The sequence below is a fragment of the Phalacrocorax carbo genome, chromosome 18 (genome assembly GCF_963921805.1).
Source record: "Phalacrocorax carbo chromosome 18, bPhaCar2.1, whole genome shotgun sequence".
Classification (NCBI taxonomy): domain Eukaryota; kingdom Metazoa; phylum Chordata; class Aves; order Suliformes; family Phalacrocoracidae; genus Phalacrocorax; species Phalacrocorax carbo.
In genome coordinates this window covers 2,874,875-2,890,304 of record NC_087530.1, presented here as the reverse complement: position 1 = coordinate 2,890,304, position 15,430 = coordinate 2,874,875, and the positions used below count along the sequence as shown (strand labels likewise).

The following is a 15,430-nucleotide window of genomic DNA, read 5'->3' as shown; positions in this document are numbered from 1 at the left end:
GGCTGAAAGTGAAAGGAAAAATTACTCAAGGATCTGGGAACTAGACAGCATATCCTGCACGGAGGAAAACATGGCAGGAAGAGTTTGTTCAGATAAGACTGCACTTTAGCACATATCCTGGGTACAACTAAGGCTACCCAGCTTACATCCATTTTAGCATTTCCCTTCTATAAAACTGATCACTAAGTCAAATGTTGGTAACTGATTTAAGAAAAGTAGTACCTTGGAGAAACTTGGTGAACTTCCCATAACCAGCTTTCAGGGAAGTAGCTACGAACTTCTGCCTCATCCAGTTCCAAGACAGCCTCAAAATCTGAAGAACATAAATAAAGCAAGGAAAAATAAAATCCCCAACCACCTGCCAACAGCCTTCCACCAAAGGCTTAAAAGAAAAAAGATAATGATTTTGTTGTGATACTGCGCTCTGCTTACTTGTCTCACGTTAGTCCTGATACAAGCACAATGGTATTAGAATACCCTCAATCAAAAGCCTGTGTTAATCCCACCTCATCTATTTACACATGTGAACACCCGTCTGATATCCGGACAGATTAACTTGTTAACAAGTGATTATAGGAGGAGAATGGGCGACAAGGAATTTCATACTCCCACCAATCTTTCCTGAGACGTTACCCTTTGGCTCTTTTGGGCCTGGGCAAAGGATTCAAATTTAGCATTCAACTTAGCATTGCCTTCGCAGGCAATGATGCTCTCCTATTGCAGTTCCATTTGTTCTAAATACGGGTGAATAGAACATAGCTCTTAACAGAATAAGGAACTTCTCTCCTACCCCTCTTTAGGGGTATACAACCAAGGTCTTTGGAGACTGGTAAAATTCTCTCTGAAATAACCCTGACAGGTAACAGGGAGGGGTTAATAGCTAACAAAGCTATCACCTCTATATTCACTCATATTCTGCTGGAAGTGTTTCACCACACATCCACAGGAGAGGTAAAGCTCTTGTACTTACGCATTCTTGCCAATATTAGAATCTTATTAGGCTCTTCCTCCCGCAGCCTGTTTGCAAATTCACAGCAGTTTTTGAATGCAGAAATGCACTTTGCGCTACGCCGAATTCGCTGAGCTCTGTCACTGCAAGTCTCAGTGACTGGATATGCTTTCACTCCAGCCATGCAGCATTTTCGAATTTCTTGATGTGCATATTTGGCTACTGAAATAATAATAAAATAATTCCTTTCCTTGAGATGAAGTTTTTATTTTCAAATGCATCTTAAGTCATTTTACTAAATCTGGTTTTAAAACTTGCAGAATTTCAATGATGGTACAGGTTTGAGGATTAACATAAAGTTGCCATTTTTCAAAAGCTAGTGACACACTTAATCACTACTCTTCTGAATTACAAATATAAATTAGATAAAAGTTTTATTACATTTTAAGATTTAACAGTCAAAGGTGGTTCTGGCAGGCTTGGTCCCTGGCAGGTGGTCCCTGGGAAAGATTGCTATATGGCAGTACTGTGAGTTTTCAGGCTATGTCTCTTCAGAAAAAGAAAAGATCTTAAACATAACCTGTATTTTCAATGTGCACTTCAATTTTGCTGACTTCAAATTCAGCATATAGCTATGACGCTTTATAAATGGGCTCCTCTCTAATCGTCCATATTTGCCTGTCTCTCTCCACTACATTAAGTTAATAACAATAATTAAAAGTAGTAAGCAAACACTCAGATTCTTGATTTCTAATGGATGTGATTTTTTTCTTTCCCAAAATTATATCTTTTAAGAGATTTTTTTTACAACCTTCTTTGTGTATCCGCTCCTCAAATTCAGACCGTTTGGTTCTTAAAACTTCACTGCAAGTTTCATCTGTTCAAAAAATAAATAAGTAAGTACAAATGACATGACTTTTTTGGTAATAGCATAGCACACTTAAAAATAATTCCATAAAATAGCATGCAAAATTTGGGACACTTTTTCTGTTTACTATTTTAATTACATAAAAGTACTTTCATTTAAATTACAATAACTGATCCACAAGTCATAATGTTTTCCTCTCTCAAAAATCATTAGTATATGCGTTCTCTATTAATTTAATGAAGTTCCAACATAATAACTGAGAGTCACAATAGAATATTTCAGAAAAGAAGATCCACAATTTCAAGTTTTAAATGAAGGAATATACCTGCTTCATTTGAATCATCAGCATTTGCATTAGTTAAAAACGTAAGCCCAGCTATTCGGAATACATCAATGTTGTTCCGTCCTCCTCCAGCACCACACCCACGGTCACTCTTTTCTAACTGTAGCATTATCTGAGGAAAAAAACCACACAGACAGCTAACTAAAATGTGGAATATATCATACGATGAATGAGAGAGTAAGGCTTACACTTTAGTGTGGAAGACACACTGAAGAATACAGTTTAGCGGTATTTGAGTCAATTCAAGCACCAGCACCAACACAGCCACTTCCTTGTAGCCCACATCAGAGTTAGAGTCACGCAGCTAAATCAAGGAATGCTTCACTAAGGTTTTTAGAACAATTCTGATACTCAGACTAGCTTGTTTAAAACCAGTTCAACAGTGCTATAAAACAGATTCAATGATTCAAGGTTGGTGCAAAAGTATTCTATTCTTCTCCTATGTATTTTGTATCTGACTGTTCTGAAGTATTAAAAAACCACCATATATGTCATAGGAATGGAATGCTTTCAGTGAGAGATGATATATAGGTTTTACTTCCACACACACGTATCTAAAATTCCTCAAGGACTGAAAACGTCTACAACCCACTGAACATAACAGCATTTGCCATATCATTCTGCCAGTATGCCTTAAAAATGTAAAAGATTACAGGAAGAACTAAGTAGGAGAATGTAGCCTCCACGCCTCTTTGATCAAGGAGCTCTCTAACACTGCAACCTATTTTTGGCCAAGTCTGAAGCATCCTGATGAGACAGTTCAGATCTGCCTTTAAAACCACAGTTTACATTTACTGGAAATCAAATTATTGTAAACTACTTCTTTTTATAATTTTGAGCAGCCAGATTCTGGATCGAATTGCTCTTCTGCATATTTTCAGGCTTACTGAATGCATGACACATAATAACTACCTGAATATGAACATGAAACAAATAGCAACTTGTTTTTCTTTTGTGGCCACTACTTAACTTTTTCCATTGCTCTTTTTCCTCTTCCTGTGACTCCATATATTGCCTTGTCAATAGATGACAAAGCAACAAAGGAATTGAATTGTGTTTTCATGTTAAGCGATACAACTCCTGCCGGATTCAGTATCTCTTTGCTTGATTGCAGCTTAATCTATAAATTGGAAACAAATATTGGTAATTTTCAAAGCACATTGTTCCCAAACAAATGCACCTGAAGGCAGACACTTTAATTAAAGTCGAGGAAGTGTTAAAGAACTTGTGTAAGTCCAAGTTAAAATCTGACCATAAAATGAATGCACATACACAAATATTAGTGCCTGTTTTGCTACTCACATCAAGACTATTCCCACATTTCTGTTCCACATTCAGCCAGACAGAATCAGCTACTAACTCAGCAGTTTGTTCTCCCGTGACTATGTAGTAAACAACAAGACGTGCTGAAGGAACCATTTCTTGGGTTATCTGAAAAGCCAGATGCTCGTATTCCAAATCCTTAATTCTCTTCTGAGTTCCAAAGCTTACTATCTTCCCTTTTGACATGATCTATAATGGAAAAATGATGGAGAATAAAAAAGTCAAATTTTATATGCAATATGTTTCTTACATGTAATAATTACTAGCATTTAGATGTAATCCAACACACGCAAAAATGGATTTGGGACCAGCGAGTCTAGTTCATTCTCCCTCATCCTTTCAAAAGAAGTGCTGTTTCTGTGCATCTTTCTCTTCCCCCCGTTTCAACTCCCAAAATACCTCTTGAGACTAGCACTACTTGTTCTTCATCCCAGTCTACATCAGATGAGAATTCAAAACAATGGAGACTTAATATATAATTTAAACAGGAGACTGTTAATAATTTTTTACTATCAGACTGACAGATTATATATGGCAGGAGCAGTTCTCTGAGCGCACGTATTCTGTGCTGAGGATAGTTCTTGACTGTTGAGGTTTTTCATCTACGACCACACATTAAATCACAATACAATACTTTATGTGGAAACATCTGTTACTTACCAAATAGCTGTAGTGATCTATTTTATCAATGTAACGACTATGTGGATATACATTAATACTTATGAAATCTCCTACTTCTAGTACTTTGTGGTTTGAAGCCCAGTCAATATATAGATAACTCTGACTTAATGATGAATAAGCTCTTGCTTCATAGGTTCTACTTGCTTGGTTTTCATCTGAAAGGTGTGGATCTGCAGTTTTCACCTGAAAAAATAATAAAATGTCTGAAAATTTTTTTAGTAAAGAAGGAAACAAAAACGGTATATCCTGAATTCTGAATACCTTAAGTACAGAATTATACTTAAGAAGACAAATAATTACAATATTAAAAGCATTCTGCAACATATTAATCACAGGTATTAGTAAAAGTAACCTCAAGACTTTAATGTTTTTTTTAATAAAAAGATCTATAAATATCAAGTCAAATACAAAACAATAGTGTAGAAGCATGTACATAAATAGAACAGAAAAGGTTAATGATATGCCTCCCTACACAGTGAGGGAGCATCTCAGAGATTTGTCTTCATACAATTAATTTAAATTTTTTACATAATTATTACAAAATAAATGTCACAAATTAGGATATTTTGCTTCAGAATGATACAGAATTTAACAGAGAAGTAATGTTTTGTTATAGCACTTGCATTTCATAACTGATCATTCGTAACAGTCTCTAGGTTTCTAAACTCTCAACTTTCGAGTGTAAAATCTTCCCATTAGTGTTGTGTATTCACAAAAGTGCAGAATTAAACCCTTGAAGAAATAAATTAAAGAACAATTTAACTCACTTCAAACTCCAACATTTTGCTATCAGCTGGGATATTAACAACAAACAAAGCAGTTCCATCATTCATGCTTGTTTTGCTTCTCCCAGATTCTGAACCCTCTGATATCAGCTGAGTCTCATCCATTTGCTCACTAAGTGATTTTGCAGTGACAGTTATAGGGATGTTTCCAACAAAGTGATCTACTGTATCTTTCACCTGCACCTGTTCATCAAAATAAATAACAGTTCTTATATGAATGGTGACATTTTTCAAGGAAAAAACTTTCAATCTGCTAAGCTTCTACAATAGCAAATTTAAAAGAATGGAAAAGGTCAATGGAAAGTAAAAGCCTATAAAGTAAAATATACAAAAAACAATAAGGCTTCTGCATTATGGGTTTTACGTTGTAAGGTGCAACAATACTGCATATGTTAACTAACCTTAATGAAGAACGGAAGACCGGGCTTCACAAAGAGAGGAGTAGCAATCAAACTCAATTTGTAAGGAGATATAGCAAATCTGACTCCGGCAAATTCTGCTTCACCACTGAGGCCACCTAATAAAATAGTACGCCCCTTTCAATGATCACATCCTACAGCCTCTGTTTTCTCCACTTGCCTTCAAAGGGCAGCACAACCTGCCTGTTACAGTGAAGTCCTTGCACCTAAAGAGTCAACTCCTAGTGCTGTTGTGAAAACAAATAGCCAAAAACAAAAAAAAAGTTTAATCTCTAAACATTTTTACAGTGACGGATGGGCTGTTCTTTCTTATAAGTTTTTGGAAGAAGGATTTTTGAATACTAAGGAAAGTCTGATACTAGGAAAGTTATCCATATGATTTTGTTTTCTAGGTCTGTTTACATTTGCAGATACATTTAAAAAACCCCAAATCAATTAAAAAGCAACTTACCCATAGATTCCAACACTGATGCCACAATATATAAATATGACCCATCCAATTCTTCTAGACTTTGAAACCCTATAAAACTCACTGCTTTCTTACTGTTGAAATTGATCTCAGCAATTCCATTTTCAATCTAGAAATGAAATATTAATCACTACTTTATAGTCAATAATTTAGAAATAATATATAGATACACTACATGCAAATTCTAACTTCAACACGTTTCTGTTCATTGTCTATTTTTAGAGGAAATCAAAGGTGGAGATGCTTCAATGAAGAAAAATTTTTTATTCCCTAAAATTATTGATAACTAATCAACCAATGGCAAATATTGCAAAGTCTGCATGCAGGCCCAACAAGAGGTAGGAATGACACAGAGGTATCTTCCCTAAAAGAGGAAAGATAATGCCTTTTATCATTCTTCAATGACTAAATCAAAAAGGCCAGACTAAATGAGGGAGAGATAAATGAGGGAGAACAGACTCCCCATAATACAACACTATAATTTTGATCTGTTTGTCTCCTATCGTGATTCGGATCACGATTACTCTCATATTACTACATCGCTCCTATACCTGATTTCTTTCATTTATTCTGTAATAGACAGCAGAAAAGTTATTTCATAGATTTCAACTGCACAGTTTTCTCAAGTGCGTAACTGAACCAGATTGAAATTACATTGTCTCAGATGCTGCCTCTGAGTTTCATTTTGAAGTGCATTTCTATGACCCCAATGATAGGATTACATAGGAAAAGTTGGCACTGAAGAGCTGTTGATGCAAACTAGGAGTTGGATCCCGTTCTCATCAAATTTAATGGGAAAACTTCAGTGGAATTGGATCAGTCCTGAACTAAGCATATGAAATCTACACAAACTAGGCCTGCTGCTTCTTACCCTAGTTACATGCATTGCTTGAGGCATCATCCTTTTTCCAGTTTCTTCAATTATTCCAAAACGAAGAAAAACATCAGCACTTGCAAGCCTTTTATTATAAAAATAGCTGTGAACAAAACAACAATATAAATGTTTTTAAGATTACTTTAATGGCTGCAACAAAGCATTTGTTTTTGAAGAGTAATTTCCTAGGCAAGAGATAGAAAACAAATGTCTGTGTAGCTTTAAATACTTCTGTTGAAAAATAATCGCTTCGTTAGAATTTTAAAAAGGGTCACTTAGTTCTCTTAGAGAACAGAGAGGATTGAGGAAGTATAAGACGAAACTTCTGGACACAGGAGAATCACTCCTCAGGTAAAAGACGAGAAGATACATATATATTTAGGGAAAAAAAAAAAGCCAAATTTCCTTACCTAGCTTTCACAACAATCCTGAAGCTCTCAAATTTATCAAAACTAATAAAGTTGCTTTCTGGCTCTATGACGATGGAAAAGCTTGGCATTGCTGAAAATTGAGCAGAAAAGAAAGCCACTTAGATGTGGTTTTATACAGCAAGCCACAGGTACTCGGAAAGATGCCTCTGTAAAGCCATCAAAGAACCACGTCGGTTTCAAGTGATTTGAATTACAGTATTATTGCCCCACAATATTGCAGTCATCTTGCCCACAGTGAAGCACAAGTTATAACGCCCTAAGTTATCTGCAGTTGCCCTGGCTCCACATTTTGCATCAGTGCAACTACGCCAAGATGGCCCAGCATGCTAAAGAACTCTATTTGGAGGCAAGTTCTATCAATACACTCTTACACCGACATGACTAGCTTGAACAGATGTTGCCACCTGACGTTACGCTGCAACCCGTTGCCATGTATAAGCAGGCCAACGTCACCTCAGGCATTTCTGCATTTTATTCCTCTGAGACCTATAGCTGGCCTCTGTAAGCGTCACTGACAAAACAAATAAAAATGAAGGTTCACAGTACGGGCACACCTTACCGTATTCCTTCACTTCAAACTTGGCAACAGCTGAGGTTACAAAATTCTTCTTATACTTGGCTTCAATTTTCCAAATTCCATACCTACAAAATATCAACAATCAAACATTTTTTAAGATGAGAATTAGTGCCAAAGACAAAAATTACTAATACCAATATTTTATGTTAAGATTTATTTAGTGAGAAAAATTCTGCACCAAGTTTTTGTACATGCCTACTTTGAGAAGATTCTGCTTTGATATTTTAATAATTATTTTAAACTTATTTTAAAGCATTGAAATAAATTGGAAAAGAATATGCCATTATTCATACTGTGATTATCATCAGAATTTTTTCTTTTATATTTACAAGCAGAGACATATTTTGAAGACTGCGGAGGTAACCAGGGTCATTAAGACATTATTTGATACCTTCTTTCACTTGCCAGCTATCACCCCGAGGTCAGACAAATGCCTGTTTGTGGCTATGAGCCTGTTCCAACGCAGTCAGCAGGTCAGTGTGCATCACCGACCTGATTTACTGTAATTTGGATGATTTTTCTTTGCAACTAGACACACTCAAAAGGCATTTGCTTCATTTCAAATTGCTTAAACCCACAGAACTTCTAAGTGTAGAGCATATCTAAAGGTATATACCTTCCTATCTCACCATTCAAAGAAATTTGATCCAGTTTGCTTTAATTTACATACTACATCCAATTCATCTTTCCCAGTTTTGTACCATAGCTAAATTCACTCAATGTAAGTGAAAAATGCAGTCTTTTCCCTAATAGAAACATGGCTGGAGGGTATGACCAATTATCAACTCTCTCAGTAAATAAAGTCAAACTCAATATACTTAGCCCATTCATAAGGTTACAAAGCACAGTAATAAGGAATTCAGAAATTCCACCAAAAAAGCAAATAAGTTTGTTATAAGGAAATATTTAAAGTTCAAGTTGGATCAAGGGATGAATAATTTGACAGATACATACTATAAAAAAGGATTAAGAATGTTAGTTAACTCCTTGCATAGACAGTCTAAGTTGTAGTTCTTGCATGCAGTATCTTGTACTTCAATAAAAAAAAAAATGTCACCACCTTCAACGATGCCAAACAAACCAACAAAGCTGTACTAACAAAACTTTGTACTATGGCCAAAAGCGAATGGTTCACAGCCATTGGATCTATCAGAAAGGTCATCCTGAATGAAGAATGAAGTTAATACAAGCCATCAGATCATGACTGAGAACAGGTACATGTATCTACACTGAAAAATGTATGTGTAAGATGTACGGGCCAAGAAAATGCTCCAAAGGACTCACACAGACCTCGGTTAAGGTCCTTCTCTCTCTGACTACAGCACTGAGGCACAGCTGCAACTTAACGTAATAATTTATAGAAAATCAGTTCCTACAATCTTTCGGCTGTAGAGCACCGTGATAAAAATTATGCAGATCTACTGTTAACAGATACTCAGTTTAAAGAAGGATACAAAATTAATTTTTACTCAGACTGAAATTATTGCTAATTGCCTAATGAAAAGTAAATCAGTCAAAAATCAATTTTCAAGCACCTGCTAACATCCTGCTGCCAACTCAGTGAATCTTCAGCACCCTCTCAAGACTAAGCGGAGAACTGAAGAGACATTTCCTTTGTATGCTGCTGTTACTGGAAAAATGCTGGTGATTTGAATGAATATATGAAATACGAATATTTCCCCAACTTGAAATCAATATATCTTTGACACCGCTTCTATCTCTGCAGTAGAAACCTTTAGTTTTTATTAATCTTTTTAACGGAGCGTGACAAACCTACCACCAACTGTTCTTTTATTTCAGTTTTATCACCAGCATTTTCACTCACTACCCCTCCTCACTCTCTCTCATCACAGTGAGTATACGCCATCTGTTTGAAAATGCAGAGTAAGCTTCCCACTTGGCTTCATCAGACAAATTCTAGTTTGGAAGTCAACTGAAAAGGAGAACACTTGGTCATAAGGTCCTTATTTACACCATGGTTACACACTATGTGAAGTGTTAGAAATCTCCAGGTTTCAAGTCATGCACACTCTATCAAGCAAAAGACTCTGTGACAGTCTTTAAGAAAAGGCAGTATTATGTTAATAATTCTCAAAAAGTATTAAATAAATCTACTTAGGATTAGGAGGAATCTTGAAGTCAGGAAAAGAAACTATTCCAGTAAAATCTTCTTCTTCTATAATATCCACTTTTACTCCTTCAGGATCCTTGAAATTACAATAGGAAAGAACCAGCAGTCACAGACCATTCTTATCAAAGGGAAAATCTTAATTCAGCGATTTCAGTGGGAGCCTGGCCATAATATATTTTTCTAAGAGTTTTGCTCATTTCACAGCATGAAAATAGAAATGTTTTAGAAACAACCCAGGCTGAAATTCTGATCAAACATTTTACTGTGGTTCCAACAATTAAAAGCTGCTACTACACAATGCTTAAAATTGCTAAAAAGTTATTAAACTAACAACTTCATTGTTAAAGGCTAAAAATATAGCATAGTAGATACTGATTATTTTTATATCTTAAACGAAATATCAGTATGAAAACTGTATATTACTAAAATTCCCTCAAAAATCCTTTCCCCAGATATTAAAGGTAATTAATATTTTTTTCTTTCTTTCCATTCTGTAAAAACTTCAGATCTAGGACTTGAAAACCTCTATCTAACTGTGCAAAGTCATTTTTAGATTTTTTAAAAGATGTCTGGCTACCTGCAAACACGCCTAACAGTTTTATTAAATACTGATTCTGATGCTGATTTACCATCAAACGACATTGTCTTTGTGATCTACAGAATATTAATATCAAATTCAGTTACAACTTACCACAAAAGTTAGGACAGTTGCTCGCCGAGCTGGCTGCAGTTCTTCATTCAGAGAGTAAACCCTGACTTTCACTGTAAGAGTTATTACAGTAAATCTCAAAGTCATACCATTATAGAGGCTTAAAAACACCCCAAACAAAAAAACCCCAAACCCCAACTTTTTATCCCTACTAATCTTTTACATTTTCAGTATTTCTAGAATGCTCTTGACCTTTTGTCAGTATGGTGTCCAAACAGTATTTATTCATGCTAGCAACAAGAGACCCTGCACCACCATTCATGTTGAATTATCACAGTGCAAGGTAATTTTTTGCCGCCACAATCCTAGCGTACCACTTTTGTAGGAAGAGAGCTCAATCTACATGAAACCAGTGATTCAGTCACCATTTTTCACAAATATTTTTAGCATATTCCCAGGAAAATCTTTAACTCTTTGTGCCACAGATTAGTCATTTAGAGCGTAGAGGGCAGGGACTGAGAGGATATTGGCAGAAGTGATTAATTTCTACAGTATGATCAAGTAGTTAAAAATATTATTTGTTGATTAAAATATTAAGTAGCAGCCAATGGCAATACAACAGGACCAAGAGCTTGAAGGACATTTAATCCTAATTCCCTGGCAAACTCAACAGACTTTAAAAATTAAATGACAGCCAAGAGAAATAAGCATTATTTACCTGACTGATCAGGAGTATAAACTGGTTTGTCTGTATGAATAAAAAGAAACCCATTCTCATAGGAAACAGGAATTTTTTTAAATCTTGTAAAATATGGAGAAACAGCTTCCAAATACACATAGTTGACTGAATTCTCTGTTCTTGGTAAGTCTGCTGGTTGAAGCTGGGGGAGGTAAAATAAAGATTTTTAAAGAATATTAAAATATTTTTCAAGTTTTTTTTTCTACAGTATTTTTTGTTGAGAAGAGTATCTGAATAGCAATTACTATCCTGTTTATTATTATGTTTATTATTATTATTATTATTAAATAAAAACATCAACACCCACAAGGGCTTGTTCTTGCTTACATCATAGATGAGTCTGGAGTATTAAGCTACAAACAGATATTTTGAAATTGTATATTTTATTTACATCCAACACTAGAACAGCGAAGTGCAATGACCAGTTATGAGGTTACGAGAGTACAAACGGTCAGGCTTCCACTGATACACACGATGAATCCTGGCCACACCAAGGCTGCTGTTGTGGCCGGTAGTTTGGTGAAACAGCTACTTCGGCTGAAAACTGGGTGAGAAGCATCTCCTGGGAGGCATCACCCCAAGTAAAACTTTCTTGGTCATGGGCTTTCAGTAAAAATCTATTTAGCTTCCTGCACTCTTTGCCTCAAGAAAATTAGTAAAATAAAGCTTTATGGTGAAATCTGGGCCCCTTTGGAGCTTGTCACTGACAAACAGGACCAAGTCTTGAATCTTGGCTTAGTTACCATTTTGGCTCACTCCGAACAGTCAGTTGACATATCTTGTCCACATTCAAAACTTCTCCATTTCCTCCCTTTTCATTTTTTTAAAGTTATGCAACTACGATAATATTTCTGGAATAGTTTGACTGTATGTTTAACTTTAGTGTCACTCCTTTATGCTCATTTTATCCAATGTAATTTCAATTTCAGACAAACTAAAATGAAATTAACTACATGTGGCAAGCTAAGAAATGGGGGTGCTAGGCTTCCCTTCCCAGTTTAAACAACGGAAAACATATCATAATCTTTTCTAGCACTTATAACTAAATGTGACAGGAAAACCACTGCAAGAAAAGTCTGAATTCCTTACTGTTAAAGTTACAGCATCTTGGAATTTGTTGGCTGGAGTTAAAGAAATACGGCCAGAAGAATAAACAGTAAGCTTATCTGGAAAGCTTCTTATGGCAATATCGACTGGAAATTCCTTCTCATAACCAAAAGCTTGAACTACAACTTTCTCAGATGCCCCAGCTCGGAAGATCTTTGGTGCTGTTAGGACATATCTGTATACAGAATATAAAAGAATAAAAGGGTAATGGAACTGTACCTCTTTCGGATTTCTTAATTCTGTTTGTAATTCACTTACGTACACACCGTTAAAGCAAACAAGACAATCAGGCTGAATTATTCTAAGACACTCATTAAGAACAGTAGAGTCCCAGTCAGAATGATTTTTACGAGAACTGTAATGCAACATTACTGGGTAACAGCTTAGGTAGAGTAACATTTATGGATTTGATTTTGCAGCTGCACAAAAGCATGTCTACTAAACCCAGCTATTTACATGGTAATACTTAATTCCTTTTGCCAAATTAAACCCTGAATCACTAATCTTCCAAAGATTAGTGTAGGAAAACTCGTGTAGTTTTCCCACCAGTAAAGTTCTTACTGAAGTAAGTGGGGCAACTTACAGTAAAGGCAACGTGAATAAATTTTTGCAGGATTACTCTAATTTCTTCAGTGCTTTATAAACTGAAGCGTGCACCATTCCACAAAAGCACAAGCCAGGCTTTAGTACCTGACCACAAAATGTATCTAAAATACATATGAAGAGCTGTTGAACAAACCGTTTTATATATGTGCATCTTCTTTCCCTGAAATGCCAAAAGCACTTAGGCTGGCTCCTTTCTACACATTGTTGTTAACAGATATAAGAATCAAAAAGGCACCGCTAAGTACAATTGTAATATACACATTTAAGTCAGCTTTCATCAAAGCTGTAGCAAAGTGTCTGTCTTCAGAATAGAAGAAATATAGAAAAGCTAATGAGCACCAGCTTTATTTCTTAACTTCTTTGCATGTCTATCTTGTGGCATGTAAGGAGATGACTCTACCTCTTTCTTTGGCAGCAAATGCAGTAATTCCAGAACCATCAGTCCTTTTTCTAGCATTAGTCCCACATACACTAGTGAGGATTTTGATTGTGAAAACACATTCGTTTGGATAGTGCCTTTTGTATTAGCTCTACTTAAATTCTGTATCTATTTACCTAAAATAGCGGATAACAATCAAGCAACATTTCCAGTAAATTCTATATTTGCTTTACTTACGTTTTTGTTTGGCCAAAAGTCATTCCAGAAAACATCAAGACAAAAAAAGATATTAAAATATTCATAGCGTCCATGACAACAAACAGCAAACCATAGATGCTAATGATTCTGGATTGAACTGTTTGGCTCCTGCTGAAGATGAACAGAAATACCACTAACACATTTCACTTATAGTTAATTATTAATTGCAGATGATGTTTTACTAAAACATTACCGCCCCCTCCCACGGAAACCAGAACAGCTGAACTTAGAAATTTTTTAATTTATGATTTCATTTTTTTAATATGTCCAGAGCAACCCTGTGTCAGTCCTAACTTTCCCTCTGTTTGATAGCTACAAACCCACAAAAAAAATTGCTTTCAGAGGTACCAAAAACCTCCCCAACAAACAAAAAATTAGATTTGTTTGTCCTTCAGGAAATAATTTTTATTTAAATCAAAGTTTTAAAATTTGCATCTGAAGAAAAAAAGCATCTGAATTCTCTAACATAACACACTGATATGTTTAGAGCAGAAATCTCAACCTTTTTTGTTTTGAAATAACTCTTCACTTGCAAATTTCTTGTAGTCATTTGCATTCCTGATTATGTCAACTTTCTGAGTGCTTTCACTACAAATAAAACTGCAATGTGAAAATATTAGGGCATGACATATCTATGATATGTACTATTTTAAACAGCATTTGCAGAAAAAACATTGGTGACAAAACCTTTGCATGCCTGATATCTAAGCGTAGGACCTCAGCAAATAGGTTTATGAAAAGTTAAACTAAAGTTGTGCAAGACTTCTCAAGTTCAAACAAATACCGTAGCCAAGCTTTACGGGAAAGACATTTACAAAACTATGCCCGATCAATAGAAAATTAAATTACAAGAAGGCCAGCTTGGGCTTCTCAACATATGTAATAAACTACAAGGGAAGCAACAATGTATAGAATAAAATCTTACAAAATATAAGATGCTTAATACTACTAAAAATAATGGCTCAAATACCTCTTAGTAAACACCAAATAATGATAACTCATACAGTAAGTGTACCCATGTGGTATGTAAACAATAAGGAGCAAACAGCAAAGAACATTGGAAAGCACTTCAAAAGTCTAAAAATATTCTGAAATAATGTTTTTTAAATCTAATTATGTCCCTTCCCTATGTTCTTTTTCAGATATGGCCTACTGATTTTTCTACCCTGCATTTCACACCTAGTTGTGTAGACTCCAAACTAACATAGCCCAAAACCATTACAAGAGATTTATTTAAACACCTCTGTGAAAATGGTGGCAATTTAGGCCTTATACATTGAATCATAGAATCGTTTGAGTTGGAACAGACCCTTAAGAGCATTGAATCCAACCATTACCCCAGCACTGCCAAGCCCACCACTAAACCATGCCCCTGAGCACCACATCTACATATCCTTTAAGTACCTCCAGGGATGGTGACTCCACCACTTCCCTGGGCAGCCTGTTCCAGTGCCTGACAACCCTTTCGGTGAAGAATTTTTTACTAGTATCCGATCTAAACCTCCCCTGGCACAACTTGAGGCCATTTCCTCTCACCCTATCACATTGAGTTTATTGTGATCAAAGGTAGTATGTATTTCAAATGTTACATGCAATGTTCCAGAGTAAAACCCATCTACATATCATTTTACAGTGATCTGTGATACATAATGTGTGATATGACACATACACATACAAAGCATATATGGAAAAAAACCCAAACCACCAAACAAAAAAAAAAACCAAACAAAAAATGCAACAACTACCACCAGAGCAAGCTTTGTTATTTACGCAGTGACTTGGGCTTTAATTAGAACAAAACCCCTCAGAATCCACCCTTTTCACAGCTGCTGGACGCTGAAG

At 35.6% G+C, this 15,430-nt stretch overlaps 1 protein-coding gene across 2 annotated transcripts in view; it reads right to left on the bottom strand.

Annotated features, from left to right (window-relative positions):
• The window catches only part of C5 (complement C5), a 29,263-nt gene extending 15,555 nt beyond the window's left edge, over positions 1–13,708 (bottom strand). The window contains exons 1-18 of one of the 2 annotated variants that reach the window (XM_064469170.1): positions 13,568–13,708; positions 12,328–12,520; positions 11,218–11,380; positions 10,542–10,612; positions 9,835–9,926; positions 7,702–7,784; positions 7,122–7,212; positions 6,709–6,814; positions 5,820–5,946; positions 5,351–5,466; positions 4,932–5,132; positions 4,144–4,347; positions 3,463–3,672; positions 3,131–3,280; positions 2,143–2,272; positions 1,761–1,826; positions 971–1,171; positions 223–313 (exon numbers count right to left, since the gene is read on the bottom strand). In XM_064469170.1, coding sequence (XP_064325240.1) covers positions 223–313; positions 971–1,171; positions 1,761–1,826; positions 2,143–2,272; positions 3,131–3,280; positions 3,463–3,672; positions 4,144–4,347; positions 4,932–5,132; positions 5,351–5,466; positions 5,820–5,946; positions 6,709–6,814; positions 7,122–7,212; positions 7,702–7,784; positions 9,835–9,926; positions 10,542–10,612; positions 11,218–11,380; positions 12,328–12,520; positions 13,568–13,641 — 2,369 coding nt within the window. In that variant the 5' untranslated portion in view covers positions 13,642–13,708. The remainder of the gene's footprint in view (positions 1–222; positions 314–970; positions 1,172–1,760; positions 1,827–2,142; positions 2,273–3,130; positions 3,281–3,462; positions 3,673–4,143; positions 4,348–4,931; positions 5,133–5,350; positions 5,467–5,819; positions 5,947–6,708; positions 6,815–7,121; positions 7,213–7,701; positions 7,785–9,834; positions 9,927–10,541; positions 10,613–11,217; positions 11,381–12,327; positions 12,521–13,567) is intronic. The other variant, XM_009500942.2, reaches the window with a different exon arrangement.
• Positions 13,709–15,430: the final 1,722 nt, after the last annotated feature.